The sequence below is a fragment of the Falco cherrug genome, chromosome 9 (genome assembly GCF_023634085.1).
Source record: "Falco cherrug isolate bFalChe1 chromosome 9, bFalChe1.pri, whole genome shotgun sequence".
Taxonomy (NCBI): domain Eukaryota; kingdom Metazoa; phylum Chordata; class Aves; order Falconiformes; family Falconidae; genus Falco; species Falco cherrug.
Genome location: NC_073705.1, coordinates 41,953,618 through 41,972,691, shown reverse-complemented (window position 1 = coordinate 41,972,691; position 19,074 = coordinate 41,953,618). Strand labels below are relative to the sequence as shown.

The following is a 19,074-nucleotide window of genomic DNA, read 5'->3' as shown; positions in this document are numbered from 1 at the left end:
AAGCAATTATATTTGTAAGTGGTTAGTGGTAGGTTTTAAAATAAAATTATTTCCATTAGCAAGGGAATAATTAATATTAACAAGAAAAACATCATTAACAGCTGTGGTTTATTTCAGCTATGAAATGCTGAGAAGCTGCATACATGAAGCATTACTGTCTTTAACAGAACAGTGACAGGAAAGCAGAGTGTCCTCCCAGGACCAAAAATCAGCCTGTTTCAAAACTCTGCAGCAAAAATCCTTCCCCTTTACAGGGATCAACACATACAGCTTCCTGCAGCTCTAAATAGTTATGGGGGGTGGGGGTGGTGTGTGTGTCTCCACTGGTGCTCCAGAATACCTTCCCTTTTCCTCTCTACCATAAGCTTCTGAGAGAGACTAGCTTCAGGCAGAAGATGTAGTAACAGGCCAGTATCAAGAGGGACATGAGTTACCAACTCAGTCTTAATGCTAATACGATTTTTGTTTTCTCTGTCTGTATGCTATGCAGACACTGACATAGCTGGTACATCTGCTGTATGGTTTCACTATTAGCAAGGCTGTCGCCAAAACTTCCAGATCTTAAGAATTAAACCTTCACATGATTAACAGGTGAATCCATTCAATTTCCTGGTTCCCTACTGCAAATTGAACTAGGGTAGGAGCCAATAATCCAGGGGGCTCATGAAGATTCTTTGAAAAAGCCCCCAAATGCTCTGAAGTATGAATGGGAATTTGTGCAAGACTGTTACATTTGCTTTTGACACAGCAGGGTATCAAAAGTAACAGCTGAAGTGCATTGGCCAGGCCTGCAAATAAGCTGCATTCTGAAATCCGGCCACCGTGGGTTGGGAAAATCTGCACAAAAGCAGGACTCTGGTCAAAACTTGGTATTTAGCGGTCTGCAGGAGACAGGCAGATAGGGACACAAGCTGTAAAAATATGAAGCACGACAGAAAGGTTGTCCAACTGGATTCCAGATAAAGAAATGGCTATATTGCTTTTCTTCAAACCAAATTAAAATCCATCAGTTAAAGATGGGGAGGTGAAAAAGCACTCTGGGATGACCCTAAACCAAATCTATCATTTCTTGTGGCCCAGACATTTTACAGTACTAAAGCATGTAATAAAATTAACGATATTTCACAATAGTTTTCATACAAATAAATTGTATCCACACTTCTCTCCTAGATAAACACATTGTACTCTACTGAACAAATCCAATCTTTGCTGCTAGGGTACCCCAGTTCCTTATAAGAGGAATTGTTTCACTGGGACGGGATCTTTGCTGAATGGCTAATCAAGTGCTTTCTACAAATACTAGATCTATGTCAAAAACAACACGTTCAGTCTTTGAATTATAGAGTATGTAAGTTATGTTAAACTTAATACTTATAGATCGTAAGATCTTAGATGTTTGTAAACTCTGTTGACAGGAACACTTTCCTGTTTGCTAACAGAAGGCTGTACCAAGCAAAGGCAACAGCTCTAGAGAGCCTGGACCTTTGGTTCCCCCTCCCCTTGGCTCACTGAGCACTATTAGACTGTCAGCATGTTTATGTTGCATTTTCTCCCTGCAACTGCTCTATACGGTGGATGGTGAAGGCTGATGCCACTGAGCCTGTGGAAGGGTGGGCCAGTGGCTGTTCTTCAGGGCTGGCAAGGAGCCAGCTTGTGACTAGCTGTGAAGAGAGTTCAAGACAATCCATTATCATTTACGATGAAGCAAAGTCAAATACTAAGCAGGAACCCACAGCTCTTGGTCAGTGAAGGGAGAATACTGAAAGGAATCTGTTACAATTGGCACCTCAGTGGCCTTTTAAAAATGTGCATGGTTTTTGTCTGCAGAGAGGATAGGGCCCTTCAGACTACATGGAAGTGAGCAGGGTGGAGGGGTGGCTGGCTGGAGCATCCCTTCAGGGCTGATGCTGCAGCAGCTCTGAGAAGGCACATCTGGTCGGTGCACCACAGAGCAACAGAGGGGCCTGCCAGGAAGCTTGGCAAGGCTGAGCTTGGCCTGGTGGCTCGGCACAAAGCAATGTTTTAGAGAGCTGCCTATCATGTATGCAATTACTGGCATGTTAAGCCATCTCAGAATTAATTAAAAAAAAAAAAAGCAGTTTTTCATCTAATGCAAAAATGCTAAAGCTTGCGCTCAGATAAGATGCTGTCTCTGTATACAAACTATTTAAATGACGCAAGTATGTAAGAGTGGATTGTCAAAAATCTCTAGGCACCTAAATCAACTGACAAATTCATAATTAAAAAAAAATAATCCGTGGAAGTTAAAATAAAGTACCTGTAAAAGTCAGGCCCCAAGTTCTCAGGTACATTTAGGCTGTAGATTTCAAGGTCAGTTCAACCTTGGCAATGTGGGGCTTAGCACTGCCAATGCACACTGCTCACAGCAAGGGTAGATAAAACCTTGACTCATGGGTCTATGCCCAACCGCAGGAACTAGCCTGTTACAGCCACCTTTGGTGTCTAAACTGCACTGCAGCCTTCAGTGAAGACAAAACCTTTAGCAAATCAGCCTTTATGCATATTGCTCCCATATAAAGGTAATCGTTGTCAACAGCATATTAATTATTTCCTTGTTTAGTTCTCAAATTAGTAATTTACAGTTTGAAACAATAACAATAATTCCAAACAGTATTTCATGCACTTTCTATCAAAAAGATTAGTAGCTGATGCTTACCTAAATTAATGTTGCACTAATAATGGGAACTACAATATGATCTCTAAAACACAACTCTAAATGCTAATGAGCATTTCTACTTGAATACATGGAAGGGATGAGGATGTGGGCGGATGCACTACAAACATCTACACACACTGTGGGAAAAAAGTTTAAAAAAAGATAATAAAATGAGGAGTCACAGAAAGCACAGAGTTATCACCTTGAATCATACTGGGGGAGTGGAGAGGAATAGCTGCAAAATAATTTAGAAAGCAAATGGGAAAAATTAATGTAAGATAATTAGAAGCAAGCAACAGAAAATATCAATAATAAGCATAAAGGAAAAGTAACAATCAGCAAAATAACAAAAGCAGCACATTCAAAGGCCAACTTTAGAAATTATTTGGCTTTTGTTTCCCATATTGTGACCTATGTCACATAGACTGTACTACACGTGGGAAAAAAAATCTGAAAGAAAGTGTTCATTTAATTAGTTAGCACAAGTCCATCATTTCTCTGAGAAATGCAGAAGCACATGGAGAACAGAAAAACATTTGCAATTTACTTAGGTCAACAGAGAATTTATTGTAACACAGCTTCTTTATTTAATTCCCAAAGCATGCTGCACTGTGCCACGGAAAACGAATTCTTGCGCTTCTCTATAGCAGTTTATTTTCCAAAGTAGAATGTGTAAAGTGTAATGTACGGCAGGATACTTGAAAGAAGCATCACTCCATGCCATTCATTACACTGCTTTCAAAAATGAGCTCTTCTGTGTGTACAGGAGGTTGGAGTAAACTATAATCAATCTGATGTATTCCACCTTGCAAGACTGGATGCGGTATTTCTGAGTTTCTCAATATGGAAGACAGTGTGACACATTAATTTTTTTTCTTTTGGCTAAGACAACCAAGGAGTTAAAAAAAGCAACATGAAGAGAGCACACCCACATTTCAGTTTCACCAGCAAGCTCACATCTGAAAGCTGAAGGTCATTTTGGTGAAGGGTCTCTACCCTTCCAGAGGCCTCAAGATTCATGACACATTTCAAAGTACTGCTTACAATGGACCCCATTCAAAATATACACTGGCAAAACAACTCATCTGAGCTCAAAAAGAAAAATATAAACCATTATCTTGGCTTAAAAAAAGGAAAAACCAGAAGAGTTGAAATTACTGCCAACAATTCCTTCTTTCTTCCCCTTTCACTGATACACTGCTGGATCTCCACATCCTGCTCCTAAAATTCCCCTTCTGCCTCAGTGAAGAAACAGGAGCAAACTTTGATGCTCCCTTCTGACAGTGGGTAGAGGGGGAAAAGAGCAACGCGGGGCAGCTGGCTGCAGAGGAGCTCCCCCAGCGTGGCTGGCACGTTGCCGAGCCTGGGGGAGGATGAGGAATGCACAGAGTGGTGGGGTCAGGCCCTGGCCTCAGGGTGACCCGCACCACAGGGCAGCCTGCATGCCTTTGCCTATGGCCACCGAAAGGATGGGACAAAGCCGGGGATGAAGTGCTGCAAACAAGCAGAGGAGGAGTTGCTCTTCAGAAACAGACTGACAGAAGGACACAAAAAAGTCACAATCCTCTGCATATGAGATGTGTTGAGGTACTCGAGGATGTGAAGGGAACATCTGTTGCATGCCCCCAGATGAAGATAAGAGGGAAACCCCAACAGTATCGTATTATAACACGGGGCCACAACTGAAAAGAAAATAAATTATGAGTGAGGGTATTTTCCTAACAAAGCAACCGAGTCATCAGGGCATCATTTCTGATGGACTTTATCTGCCAAATGAGAAATGTGACAAGTCAGAAAAGCTATACCTGTTTGGGGAATATTCCATGCTCAGATTCTCTCCCTCCCCTGCACCCCCCCAGTCTGCTCCACTGCTGCAGGTCTGCAGCAGCTAAGGCTATGTCTGGAATTAGCAAGGACTGATGTACAAAGGGATCGTATCTGAAGTAGTTGATGTGAAAGTTCCCACGTCCAAAGAATATATGTTTTGGAGGGTTGGAACCATCAGTGAGCATGCTGCAGAACTAATGACAGACAAGTATTGTCCCAGAGGACTGGCAGGATTCAAACATCAGACCCATTTTGTACCAGGATCAGAAGGAGCCAGAAAATTTTAGACCGATCATTTTAACTCCAATTACCAGAAATATTCAGGAATAAATTATCCAACAATCAATCTATAAGGGCCTAAAGGATAATCAAGAGATTACAACTCGCCTGCCACCAGCTGAGCCAAAACATGAGTGGCAGGAGTAACTGCCCTCAGGTTAATTTACCTTCCTTCTTTGACAGGGTAACTTCCCCAGTAGCCAAGTACCAAGTACTGTCTTGGTATTTAGGCAAGCAACCGGTACAGTATAGATAAGAGCATAATCATCTAAGAAGTTACCTCAAATGAGATACCATCAGTGCTTTACAGTTAAACGGAAAGGAAACTTCAAGCGCAGATTTCACCATGCTGCCCTGGGCCAGGTACTAAGCTAATGTCTTCATTCCCGATTTGAACACTGGACAGAAAGAAGGTCTGAAAAGTCTTTGGATCAAAATTAAAAGTTATCTTGCTACAATTGGAAAAAGGTCTTGAACCAACAAACTGTTCAGTTTTTGGCCACTCACTACAAGACACTGAGGTGCTGGAGCGTGTCCAAAGAAGGACAACGAAGCTGGTGAAAGGTGTCGAGCACAAGTCTGATGAGCAGTGGCTGAGGGAACTCGGGTTTGTTTAGGCTGGAGAAAAGGAGGCTCAGGAGGAACCTTAAAGATCCATAAAGGCAAAAGCAAACACGTAAGCACAAAACAGAAAAAATAACCAGACTACAGAATTTCAGAAAAGGACCAAGAACACCCATCAATAGAAACTGTAATTACCAAAATGGCAGTCTTTATTGTGGGATTGCTTAAGACGAAGTGTATCATGTGTCAAACCAAAGAGGTAGTGATCCTGGCTTAGAAATAAGCTATCATCAAACTGGAGAGAGCCAGGGGACAGCAACAAGAATGCACTGAAATGTGGAAAGCGTCACCTAGGAGGAGCTGGGACATTTTGGTCTATAAAAGAGAGGATTACATGTCTTCCAACATATAAAACATTGTTAAGAGACCTGCAAGGTATTGTACTCTGTGACTACCATGGGTACAACAACAAATAGGCTTAATATGCAGCAAAGAAATTTTAAGTTGCATTTAAGTAAGGGGAAGAAATATCGTAACAAAAGATAGTGAATTACTGAAGCTGGGAAACTATATAATCTCTTATTTTCAGTGACCATAAAAAAATGTAAACGTATTTCAGGAATGGCTTGACTATATTTTATGCTGCTGTAATGCAAATGGGTGGACTACCAGCTCCCTGAGGTCCTTTGCTGACATACCTTTCTGCGATAACCAACAGACTTGAGTTTTTTATTCTGCAATTCTTGACATTTCAATGCTAGCATTGACCGTATGCAGTGTTTTATCAGCTCAAGACCCCTAAATCCACCATTGTATAGATCTGTTCAGCAGAAGCAGGTGCTTACATGTATTGTGGGACTGTAGTTTTAGATTTGTGGGACTTGCTGCTGTTTTGGAACTGAAATCTTTTGGTATGTGCTGCACTCATTTTCATTATGAGAATGTAATAAGTCACAAAATGGAGAAGTAAATTGAAAAGGATGTGAAATTCAATGTTCTGATGTTGAAAATTAAACAACAAATATTTGTACTAGACAGTCATCTCATATGCAATGATTCCTTTCAGTTACACACATATTTGTAAATTTCTACAATAGTCATTCAAACACTGCATTTAAATCAAGTCTATGTCAAGAAACACCAGAACTACAGCGATGACTCATAAGTAAATGAATAGTAAAATCAATCTATAGATATTGGAGAATAGGCAGCAGTTTGGAAGTATGTATAAAATAAGAGGTTAAATTAAAGTCCCCTATTTTTTTCTCTACGAAAGAGCAGAAAGCATAACATTAGATCTCTGATTTAATATTCCAAATAATTTAATACAATTCAAACAAAATCACCTTATGACACTTAAAAGCAAAGCATAAGCAACAGAAGCAGCAAACCAGGACTATTAAAGAGAAGCCTGTGGGATTACAATGTTTTGGCATTCAGAAAACCAAGTGCAGAAGCAAGTTTTTGGTTTGATATGCAAGAATTTAGACTGACTCTTCTTATTAAGCACCCTCCTTGAAGTCACTGTGAATTTTGCCACTGGCTTCAGCTGGAGCAGGAATAGGCATGTTATCAGCCATTACAGCAGGCTGTATTCTTCAGCTAACAATACACTTCCACATTTAAAGATAAAGGAAATCTGTTAAGTGACCTACCCGGAATGGATGGGACTTGAAACAAGGTTAACATTGTCCAAGGTGTCTGCAGCCCAGCTATAGTGCCTGAGAGAATCAGAATCAAACTCCCTTTGAAACGTCAGGTGCTTAAAAACATAACAAAAAAATATAAATTAAAAATTTTAAGTAACATGAAAACACTTGTATTAAATACAATCTTGTTAATATAATTCTATTAAATTTAGATCCGACCCCCTTTCCACATAACCGTTCTGGTACCTCACGTGTTAAATTACTGAAATCCCATAACAAAAACATGGAATCTACAGACAAATTAATCTTGCATATCTTCAAACATTCTTTTTGCCTGCTTTTCCCACGTCCTTCAGTTACAACTATGTCTCTCTCCAATCTTTACTTACATGTGCAAGGTTAAAAGGATTGAAAAAAATATTACCATTTGTACTGCAGTCATACACCATACAGACAGGCAGTATAATGTTCCCCCAGAGAAAAAACCATTGGATAGGTCCTTATTCAAGCAGAACCTGTGAATAACTTCACTGAGAGTTTTAATTGAAGCTGCAAATGCATGACCAAGCCCCGGGTGGGAGGAGGGTTTAGCTTGTCTTTATACACGTACAACCAACATGCACACTGTTTTCTGGAGTGCCACTGTCCCTACTCATCTCTATAAAAATAGCTTTAACCCTGTAAAGCGCTGGCACACTGGTGCTATAATTAACTGCCCCAACTGGCAGACATTGAGACGTAATTTGTTTCTCACTGCTGCCCATGCACACTCATGCATCCTGTGCCCCGCAACAAGGTCTCACACTATAAACCCTCTTATCTGTGTAGAAAAGCAATTCTAGTTATTTTTTTTTTCCTAGGAAATTAAACAAATGAAATCTTCACATACTGTATGTCTATATATTTCCAGGGTGATATGAAAGCTTCTAAACAATTTAACAAGTACCACCAGAAATTACATCAATAAAACTAAGTCAAGAAGCTGTCATGCAATACACACAGACTATCTTCACCCAAGATGGTGTTAAAGATGTCAGTGTTTCCTGTACACAGGTTGTTTTCTGCTTACAGGCAAATACATCTCAGAGACAGCAGAGTCTGTTAGACTAAAACCTCATGGGCTGTTTTCAAATCAAATTCTGTGGGTTCAAGTCAAACCTGAGCCAAGCACACACTTTACAGAGGAAAGTTTTATTATTTCCACCTTTTTTTTTTCCCCTTTTTTTTTTCTTTTTTTTTTTTTTTTTTTTAATGTACTAGCACATAGAGGTAGTGCAAATGGATTATTTGGAATGGAAATATCAGCATTAGTAGTAAATCTGGCAAAGTCAGTCATAAACACACAAAAATAATTCTCGAGAACCTTCCACAAAATAAGCAAACAGATAGTGCTCTGTTGTTGCTCAGAACCTGCAACCCTCCCATCACTCTGAGGTTTCCAATAAACTTCTCTCTTTAAACACTTATTTTATTTCAAATGAGCATCCCAGGTTTCTTTTCAAAACCCATCGACATTATGATTTGATAGAAATATCTGCAGGGTACGACTTTGCTCTGTCATCTGTCCAACACTGTGGCAAATGGTTCAATGCCTTCTTCTTTTTGCTACCTTAACTCTTTTATTAGGATCTTTCATTAAACTTTTCACTGCAAGACATATACTTGAGGCCTGATGGTTCAAGCACAGACAAAAATAATGGGTCAAACTTGCATAAGTTAAACACCAAAATGCACCATCAGACATAGAAGATAAAATGAATGCCGTTAAAACAATGGCAATTGAGCAACAGCAGTGGATTTAATTATCACCATTTTGAAAAATGTATCATAACTTAATTTAATGAAGACAGTTTTCTAACTCTTTCCAGTAGAACACTAGGGATTCTCCTATATTTTCTGAAGAGCCTGCAGTTTAGGCAGGAAAACCATTGCTGTGGATTTCCACTATTCCAAGTGATCTAACTCCACAAGAGCTCATACTGCGTACATTGTTACTTTTTATACCAAACAGTGTAAGATCCAGACAGTTGGTCTCAGAATCTGTAAAAATTTGGATAAACAAGAACCAATTTATTATTTTGATCAGTGAATAACACCATCATCAAAAATTGGACAAAAGAAAGAAACCTAAGAAATGTGCAAAAAAGAACAACCCAATTTAGTGTTTGTCATTCAAACGCATGCTAAGCCATAGCAGTTTCGCTGCACTGAGGTCCAGGCATGCAATAGGACACATCTGTTAACAAATAAATGTGGTATCATGTTTGCTGTAACAGATGAAAAATGCTAAATTTCCTTCAACAGTATGATACAGAAAACTAAATGTCAGGCCACATAATTTCCAAGGGAATACCGGCACCCTGAAATAATCCATGCTAGATAGAGGTGCCACTGTGCTCACCAAGTTGCTGTATGTTTGCCTACACACACCACATAGGGTTCCTCGGTCTATTGCTGTGGCCTAAGACACTGTGTATCAGGTGACTATTTTTGATGCATTCCTTTCTGACAAAGTGCACTCAAACAGATCTTCTGGACATATCTGCAGCCACCAAAACCACGAAGCCTGCAGCCAATAATTTTGGCAAAGAAACAGAGTATGAAAAGTTAGCAGCTGAACACATGCATCTTACATGCAGCACACATCTGTCGATCTCATTTTGTCAGTCTGTTGAGGTGCTGGATTTTCCAGGCAGGCAAAAAGATCTTCCTGTGTAAGTTACAACCTAAGCAGTCCAGAAGATTGTACATCATCAGGGACATGGAATCACAGGAATCATCCTGTGTTTGGTCAGGTCCCAGTGTTACCTCCCTGGACCAAGGGAGATTAAATATGCATTGCTAAAGGGCGTGGCCTCGTTAGACACCAATGTATGTATAAAAATAGTGATGGTTCTGCTGCCAAGGATCCTGCTGGTTGCATAACTGAATATCCGGGCTATGTAATATCAGAGTTCAGCAAACAGAAGAATTTGTTCTTCCTTCCAGATGAATTTATCCAGACAGAAGAGATTCAGCAAGCTGCTATGTAACAGACAGCCTGATTCATCCTGCCTTTGGCTGATTAAATTCAGAGGCTGATGTAAATTATTCCATGGAGAAAGTAATGCAGATTTGGTCTGATTTGCATCCATCCTGACATGCATCAGAACACAGAAATTTTAACTTTGCTCCAGCCAGGTTATCAGGCACAGTATGGCCCGGACTCAGACTTCCCCGTTGAACAGGGTCAGCAATAAACCACTTGATGCAAACAATGGAGAATATTGTGACTTCTCAGGGAATTATTAGAAATACTTCTCTAATATTTAATGTGTCACGTTGGCAGTCAGGTTCAGTAAAGATTGATTTCAAGTCTTCCTCGTTTGATTTTCTTTAGACTCCCAAGTCTCCCAGTGATCTTGGGGAGAGGTGGCCACAAGTTCTTCTATTTTAACCTAATCAAGAGGTTGACAAATGACTCTTACTCTTATATACTTATATTTGTGATAAAATGAATTCCCTTTGCTCTGAGACTTTGCTGTTGCCACTAACTCCAGACAGGTCTTAGGTTTACAAAAGAAGAGAAACGGAATATGCAGGTAGGCAATGACTCACTCCTTTGAGTAGTGTGATACCCCAAAACAGCCTTAACTCCTATCAGTTTGCAGATGGACTTTTAGGATACTGGTTTTGACCCAAAACTATCTTTGTTCCTGTGAATTCCACTGTTGGAACACAAGGTGGTTTTTTCCCCTGCTTTCTACTGCCATAGCAGAGATTCTCTAGAAGCCAGTAAGTACAGAGGGAGGGATGGGAAGAGGAGAGGCAGGGGTACAAATGCACTCCTCCAGCTTCAGCCAAAGAGCTGTAAAGCTTACCACCATAGGTCTGAGCTGGGCTGAAGAACACAGGAATTCCAGAAGATGGATATATCTTTTGTCAGGACTTAAGGTTTGCAGAAGCCATAGCAGACATTTTAACTAGGCTCCCTTTTTAATTAAGGTAGTTTGTTGCTTTACTGTCCTTTGTTTTTCAGGGGAACATGGTTTGAGTAACCTCTTAAGACAGGACTGACATTTCCTTCCATTACCACCTTCACCTCTCCTGATCCCCCCTGGACTTGAGAAACATGAAGTTTGTCTAGAGGATTAAGAGTAGAATAACATTTACAACGAGACTGTCAGCCAGGCCTCCAGCCTGGCTTCATTTTCGATGACAAATTTGGACAAGCGCTGAACTGCAATAATTAATTACACAATCATTGCTGGACAAAAACTGGAATCACAAAACTATGGAGACTATAAATGCAATGAAAGCAGCCTACAGCACTGCTCAGCACCAGCACTAGAAGGTTTTCATAGCTGTTACCTTCTCAGCTCAAGAGCCAGCACTACAACAGATCCTCCATAAAAGTGAGGTCCACGATCACTTGTAGAGAATATGAAGTTTGCCCTAAAGTAGAGCTTCTGTACATGATGTGGTCTCACTGCAACACGTCCATGTACAGATAAGTAATTCTTATTTTTCTAGTGGAATTTTCTAATACAAACCAGGTTAATGGTGGACCCTTTCAACAATGTTGTTTAAAGAGTTATTCAGCACAGTCCTGGTTTTAAGTCTTGTTATGTGATCAGATGCACCCTAAGTGCTAAATCAATGCTGTCTGCTTTGACAGTAATCACAAAAATGGCCAGAACCATAAAACAATGTAACGTTCTCAGACTGAAGAGTCTTTCTCTCCTCTGAAATTTCCATCATATCAAGAAGTATTAATGAAAGTTTAGGAGTAGGAAGTGTCAAAGTAACTTTATGTTCTCAGCCTGAAATACCACTTCTTGTTCCCAGTGCCAGTAGTTGCGGGTTTTATTTTCTGAATTCAGAACAAACAAAAGCAAGAAAATTACTGCTATGCAATGTTCAGAAATTCTCCCTAGCTAGCTGTTGCAAACCAAGGTTATTGAGTGTTTACAGCTTTTCACCTCAAAGTAATAACCTAATAATAAATATTCAGCTGCTAAAGACAGAATCCACTTTCTGCCATTGTTATAATGCTACCAAAGCTGTATGCAAAAGCTGTAGTAAAACCAGATAATTTATACTACACTAGAATTTACAGACTAATACAGTCAATGCTTACAATGCGTGAGTCCTGCTCTGTGGACCCTTTCCCCCATGAAAGCACCCTCTGAGATCATAAGCCCCCATGCAGTAATACTTGTTGCTGCTGAGAGGTAACTGTGTGAAAATGGCAGCAGAAAATCTCTGTTTCATTACAATCCACCATATGCTCTTCCAGGACATAAACAACAGTTCCACTCCACAGTCCTTTAATTCACAAGTAAAGATTTCTATGTGATTTTTTATTCAACTTCCTAGCAGATCTCTGGCTTCTGTGTATCAAGAAACTCTTGAGTATTTCAGTTGGATCTAAAAATCTGAAGCAATCTACCACCAAACCAAATGCCAAGGAACTCACAAACAAAGCATATGGTACCCCATCATCATGAGCATTAGCTTTTGGAAAGAGTTCCCCACACTATAACTAGGTCAAAAGATTCTGCTTTTGTGGTATTACTCATTGCACAAATGTTTGGAAGATACATGAAGTAGTTAGTGCATAATAGCTCAACCTTTACAAGGCCAAATTCTTCTCAAGGGTGGAAAAACAAAGACAGCAGTTGGAGTCCCCTCCATGCAGACAGAATGGGTGAACATAATCCCTGGGCTACAGAGTACAGACAAAGGTTGCTTAGTGTAAAACACATTGCTCCCAGCTTATCTAAGGATACACGTAACATGAAGCTCACAGATGCTCCCATTGAATTCATTGGACAACCCCACACTCAGAAAAGTAACTGGTGCCTTAAAGACTTTTTTGGTTCAGAACCCCATCACCCTGTCTCTTGCAGGATCAAAACTACAATGTGGTAAACCCATGATAATTTCTTTCTCTCAGCTCCTTTATCCTCCCTTTCAATAGTAAAGAGAACAGTGACAGTCTGCAAGCACAGCTCAGGGCTGCAGACTGTCATCCCCTATAAAGGAGGGGCATGAATACCTGGTGACAGAGACGGAGCACATACCTGATCCTTTGCTGGTACCAGCAGTTCTTCGATCATCATGCTGTCTCGGGCATAAGAACTTCTGTTCAGTGTGTAGGACCTATCCGAACTGAAGGAGCGGAGGCTGTTGTATTTACCATTTATCATAGAAAGTGCAGATGACAATGAGATGAACAAAAAATAAAAATAAAAAAAAATTAATACATGCAACTTCCAGGGATAGCATAAAATGGCAAACTGTACATAATCTGTGAAATAAATACGAGGGGAAAAGTGGATTAATAAGTATTCAACTATAGTTAGATATCCTCTTCCCTATAAAACACATAAGCAAAATCATAATAGATGTTTACTGCTTTGGCAGTAATGCTGTGGCTTTAAAATAAATCTAGAAAAGTATATTCAAGTATTTAGATGAGCTCTGATAAATGTCTTCAAGCCCTAATTCTGAGAGGACACCCATACCCATGAGGGCAGGTCCCCAGGGGAGCTGTGGGTAGGTTACGACACCTGCCCACATGGCTCAGCTTGCTGAAGCAGGTTTAACTAAGAGCAAGTTGTATGTGTTGTCATTGTCTTCGTGGCTGAACCACTTTTGACTTTGTTATAAACACCTAGTTTTTTACATTTAACACTAACATTTAGTTAGAAAAAAGGATAATAATTTTGAAATGAAATACAGAAAGGAAAAAAATTTGCTTATAGATTATCAAATATAGATTCCGATGCTATGGGGATTATCTTGTGCATGTTAGACTGTTTAGAAATAACTATGATCACTCTGAATGTGTTGCAATTAAATCAACATAGGAGTGTGTTACCCTTAACCCTGGAAGATACATTATGGTATGTGCTAAAAACATGCTGCAGGCCTAGACATGCTTGCTACGTGACAAAAAATAAAGTATTAGAAAACGTGACTTAATAAAAAGCAACATCCAACAACATATTACAATTTTGAACTAGCGACACTTTTCAGACTCAAAACTTTACAACTTGTTTCCATGCATTTTGTAGTTGCTAATCAAACTTTTCTAGTCCCTTAGCACACTTTCCTCCTTGTGCTGGAAGCAGAACTGGGGTATTAATTACACACTGTAGGCTTATGTTAAGCAGACTTCTACTTGACAAAGGGCATAAAGAAATCAAGTTATGTTTGTTATAACAGAGGGATATTCTCTAAGGGTGAGCCCACCCCCCCTGCCCCAAAATAAAAGCATGTTACTTTCCAATGCTGAATAAAATGAAGATGAGCAATGGCAGCAGCAGAAAGATGTAACACGATGCCATGCCTTCTTACCTGACTTTTGGACTAAAGCAATTTACAGTGGAAAAGAAACAGGAGAAATAGAAAGCAAAGAATCAGACAGGAAAAGCAAGATGTTATGGCTGGATGGCTTATATATTTAATGTGTTTATTTCTTAATGTTACACTCAGAATTCGTAGTAAGATACATCCACAGAATACTTTTTGCTAAATAAAATACTTCTCAGGAAAAACACTGTATTTGTCTCCTCTGAGCATAACATGTGCAATGTAAAAAATGAGTTACGCAGCAACAAATAGTAATGGCACTGTTAAAATCAGAAGCATGGGAACGTTAGATTTCTCTCACAGAAAACATGAGGTTGAACCCTCAGGTCTACCTAACAGATCTCTGACTCTGAAATCCTGCTCTCCCACCTGCACAGTGAGAATTTAGCCATGTGTGGGAAGAGCACTGGAATGAGTAAAATGTGTCCTGTAAATCAGTGCCCAGCTCTGTACACAAGGCGCACTCCCTCTCCATCACCACTGCAGGACTTCAGGACTGACCACATCTTATAGTGCTGTATGACCTTGCTCACACCAGCTTCTGTTTAAAGTTCTGTTAATTACGTTTACAAAGACATAAGATTCTCTCTTGAGACCTGTTTAGCTGATTTTCTAGCTAATGGACTATTTAAATGTATTTTGGCATTCCTCGTGAATGTATTATCACATAAATACTTATTAACTTACCTAAAAACTGTAAATGAAGCAAAACATGGCTGGGCACTACTAAAGAGCAAATGTGCACTGCATGCTTGCATTTCTAATGCGACCATAGCAAACAAGACTGAAGGGTAGACATCTAAGCTTTACTTTATGGGAGTTGCCATTTGCTGTTAGACAATGAACACACTTTTTAAAACAGTTCTTTAAACTACAGCATAGGAAAAAGTCCTTAGGGCTCCAGCTTATGAGGTTTAATTATTAGCTTCAGTACAATTCAACTGTCAGTAAATACATTGCAAGTCCACAGCTATGGAAGTAATCTCTGCTCATACAGCTTTAATTGTTTTGAGCAACGCACATTGCAGGCTTTAGCAAGATTCAAAAATTAAATCTAAAACATTAATCTAGAAACCCTGGAGTTGAAATAAACATTAGTCAGAAGTTATATTTAGTTTAGAGTATTTTATCACATTCACAGAACCATAGGCCTATATTCTGTAACGTGTAATCCGCTCCCTGTCAAACGAAACCCTACAACAAATTCAGGGTTCACCTGCCTTCTTTTCTTTTTTTGGGGGGTGGTGGGGTGTGTGTGTGTGTGTTGCATTTTTCTTTAATAATGGCTATCTCAGTTGGATTACTCACTAGCACCTTTAAAGAAATAAAAGCACCAAAATAGCAAAATGATTGTAATTCAGTTTTTCTGGCATTTACATTCTTTGGCTGAATTAGTCCATTGAGGAACACTTCAATGCCACTATCAATCTGACCAGCAGTAGTGAAAAAAAACCTGGTTTTGCTGGCTGCTCTGTATCAGTTTCTAGACCAGTTGCAAACTGCTAACAGAGAGGTGCCTTGGAGATGTTCAGAGCATGAGCAGATACCAGAAAAAGTGAATAGTTAGTTTTCTGTATCACTGCCATAAGAAGCCAACATGAATAAAGAATATGAAATAAAACTGCAATGAACGTATGTTTTAAAGGCGCAATATTATCGTAACACAGAAGTACACCCCCTCTACTTTGTTTCGAAATAGTCTCCAGCTTTGTGTGAAAGAACACGCTTGGTTAGTAAGAACTTGTAACTGTGGTGACACGCAAACACGAGAAATGGCAAATACAATACCTGGCGGAGCGGGCTCCCAGGCTAAAGCCCATGTACCCTTCAGCAGGCAAAGAATCATCTCCCAGCTCTTTCAGATCCTGGGGTCCGAGGTATTTGTCCGTATCCCCTGTCATTGCATCCTCACCTGCCAGTACAAAAGCCAGGCTGAAATCAGAAGCTACATGTATTGTAAATGTTTGTGTGCTTAGTAAGTCATAACGCCCTCCTCTGCTCGCCAACAAGGAATCAATCCTGTCACCCCCACTTTCCCTAAGGCTCTTTCCATGTAGTACGTCAATTATCCACCCTCTGAACAGGCCTGAGAAAATAATTTTATTGGGGGCAAAAGTAAGAAACAAAACTCAACCTTGATGTAAATCCAATAAAGTTATACGAGGGATGACTTTTGCCTTCAGCAAGCTAAAGGGTTCCTCTGTACTTTGCACCATTGCACTTGCTTTTGCTTCTCTTACCAAAATGCCTGAGCTGACAAACTCCAGTTAGGTTATTCTGTACGCAAGAAAAAAAACCAACCAACCAACCAAAACCAACCAACCACCAAAAACCTGAAAAAAAAACCCCAACCAACCCAACAAACGACCACCAAACAACAAACAACCCAAAAACAACAACAAAAAATCCAAAACTTGGCTGTGAGAGCTACAGCCTGTTTGCCCACCAGTACTGAAAAGTGCAGCAAGCTTGGATGGACGCTGAGTAAAAGAGGCGGCTCTCCTTAAATGTAGGGGGCGGGGGGGGGGAGGATTTTTTTTTTTTTTTTTCTTTTTATCACCTTCTTCCCACCCCCAGGTAGATTTCCCGAAGGTAGGTCCTTCCCGAAGGCCCTTCCCTGCGGCGGCAGCGGGGGGCGAGGGCAGGCGGGGCCCCGCAGCCGGACAAAGCCCCGCGAGGGACGCGGGCACCGCGGAGCAGGAGGTGGTTGGGGGCTTGGTTTTTTTTAGAAAAAAAAAATGAAAGGCAGCAAAGTTAAATCTTCGGAGAGGAGGGCAGAGGCCGCAAAGGGTTAACGGAGCGGCTCACTCTCGCCGGGAGCATTTGCATGCCATTACATCATGCAAACCTACATTCCTGCATTGACAGAGCAAGTCCAAAATATGCCTTTCGCGGCTGCAGGATCCCCCCACCCCGCTCCCTCCACGACGCGGAGCAGGGCGAGCTCCTTGCAGGCTCGTTACTTGCCGACCGTTCACGCTCTCCTCCTTTGTTGCGAACGCGTTTTAGGTGTGTAAAAGTTGCACAACAGAGAAGTTCAACAGCGTGTTCTGGAAGGTAAGTGACTCCGCACCCCCAGCCTTACGTTTTCCACTTTCATTCAAGGAGGTCAGGCTAGTTTCCATTCACCCCACTCAGGAAACCACAGGCGAGCTCTGGTGTTAAACTAACAATCCATTCTAAAAATACCCCTTCAGCTACCGCTTTGCAAACGGCAAACACACACACCAACTTTCTCCTGGAGCCCAGCAACAACCAGTATTTTAAGCAACAGTTTAAAAGCTCAAATGTTCATAATACACCAGAAAGCATTCAAAAAAACCAGAAACAGAAACAACATATATTAAGTTAAACTTTAAAAAAGTCTTACTGTTTTGGAAAGCCATTTTCACCAGCCTGGTCTATAAGAATATTTTCCCTGGTGTTTCCAAGAATTCCTATTAGTCCTATTAGTCCTTAAGCAGTGATTTAGAGTTAATCTCCAAACCAGCACAAGCAAACTAACCCCTGTGGGTCATATTCGCTTTCCACACAACTGAGATCTTCTTAACACCTTGATCTCTTCGTATGTATTTTAGAACACGTGCATCTTGGTCCGCTCAACTCAGATCAAAGTTCTTTGCAAATATGAAACAAAATGAAAAATAATGACTAAGGTTTTTTTTTTTAAAAAAAAATAATCCCCTTTTAATCACTCTGCAGACATCCCTTTAAAGCTTCTGCTGATTGGATTACAGCCTCCCTTGGCAAGCCTCTCGGATGGTGACATAAAGGCAGGCACTCCGGTTATTTGTATGTAAATAGGGGTGCTGCGAGGGTGTAGGTTTGCTGTAACTTGATGCCGGGGCTGAGCAGGGAGCGCGGGGCTGCGGGGCAGGGCGCTGCGCTCCGCCCGCCGGGGCCGGGCCCGGGCCCCCCGCCGGCCCGCTGCCCCCCGCCGGCCCGCTGCCCGCTCCCCCGCGCCGGTCCCGGGTGCTGCCCCCACGGCCTCCGCCGCCCGCAAGCGAGGGGTGGTGCGGCCAGTGGGAAAATGCAGGAGCGTGGGACAGCCCCGGAGAGGGCGGGGGTACGGGCGGCTGGAGGCAGCTACTAACCGGACCGGTGAACGGGGAAGCCTCTGCCCTTACACCACCTGCGCCACTGTAAGGAGCAGGCGAGGCATTTCGAGGTGGAGAACGATTAAAGAACAAAAAAAACAACACTATTCCAGTCGAGCTGCAAAATACATTAGATGTTATCCTGCTCTGCAGCTAATCCAGCCAGAGCAGGATTACTCTGATGAAATGCTCTCATCAAAGGAAAAGCTGCATCTAGGAGTGGTAATTTCAAAGAATTCCAGACATTGTTTCGTGATCGTGGGAGGCTGGAGCAAAAAGGGTGGTGCACGTTTCAGCAATCCCGCTCTGTTTAATTAGGCGCCACAGCCTAATCCTCTGCCTTTCAGGTGAGGAGCACAGTGTTTGCTCACTTACAGCATCCTGTATTCCTGCAGAGAGGTCCCACAGAAAAGTGAAGAAAAAATTAATCTCCGAATGCAAACAATAGAGAAATGCCCAGAAAAGTGAAGCCCCGATGAAAAAAAGGCCAAAGAAAGAGAATACTGCATGGCTTTGCTGCAGTTGCCATCCTTCCCTTCATAATAGGTGTGGAGAAAGAGGATGTCCCTGTTAATAGGGGGCAAATGTAGCTATCACAAGTATTGGAAACTGTTCAAAATCC

General features: G+C 41.1%; 1 protein-coding gene across 20 annotated transcripts in view; it reads right to left on the bottom strand.

The window, feature by feature from the left end:
- ANK3 (ankyrin 3) overlaps positions 1–19,074 on the bottom strand; it is a 374,167-nt gene that overhangs the window by 57,540 nt on the left and 297,553 nt on the right. For 11 of the 20 annotated variants that reach the window (XM_027817139.2, XM_055721317.1, XM_055721320.1 and 8 more), the window contains 3 exons: positions 16,144–16,267; positions 13,062–13,164; positions 7,003–7,109 (listed from right to left, as the gene is read on the bottom strand). In XM_027817139.2, coding sequence (XP_027672940.2) covers positions 7,003–7,109; positions 13,062–13,164; positions 16,144–16,267 — 334 coding nt within the window. Of the gene's footprint in view, positions 1–2,879; positions 2,913–7,002; positions 7,110–13,061; positions 13,165–16,143; positions 16,268–19,074 lie in introns of all 20 variants that reach the window. The other 9 variants (XM_055721313.1, XM_055721318.1, XM_055721322.1 and 6 more) reach the window with 1 other exon arrangement.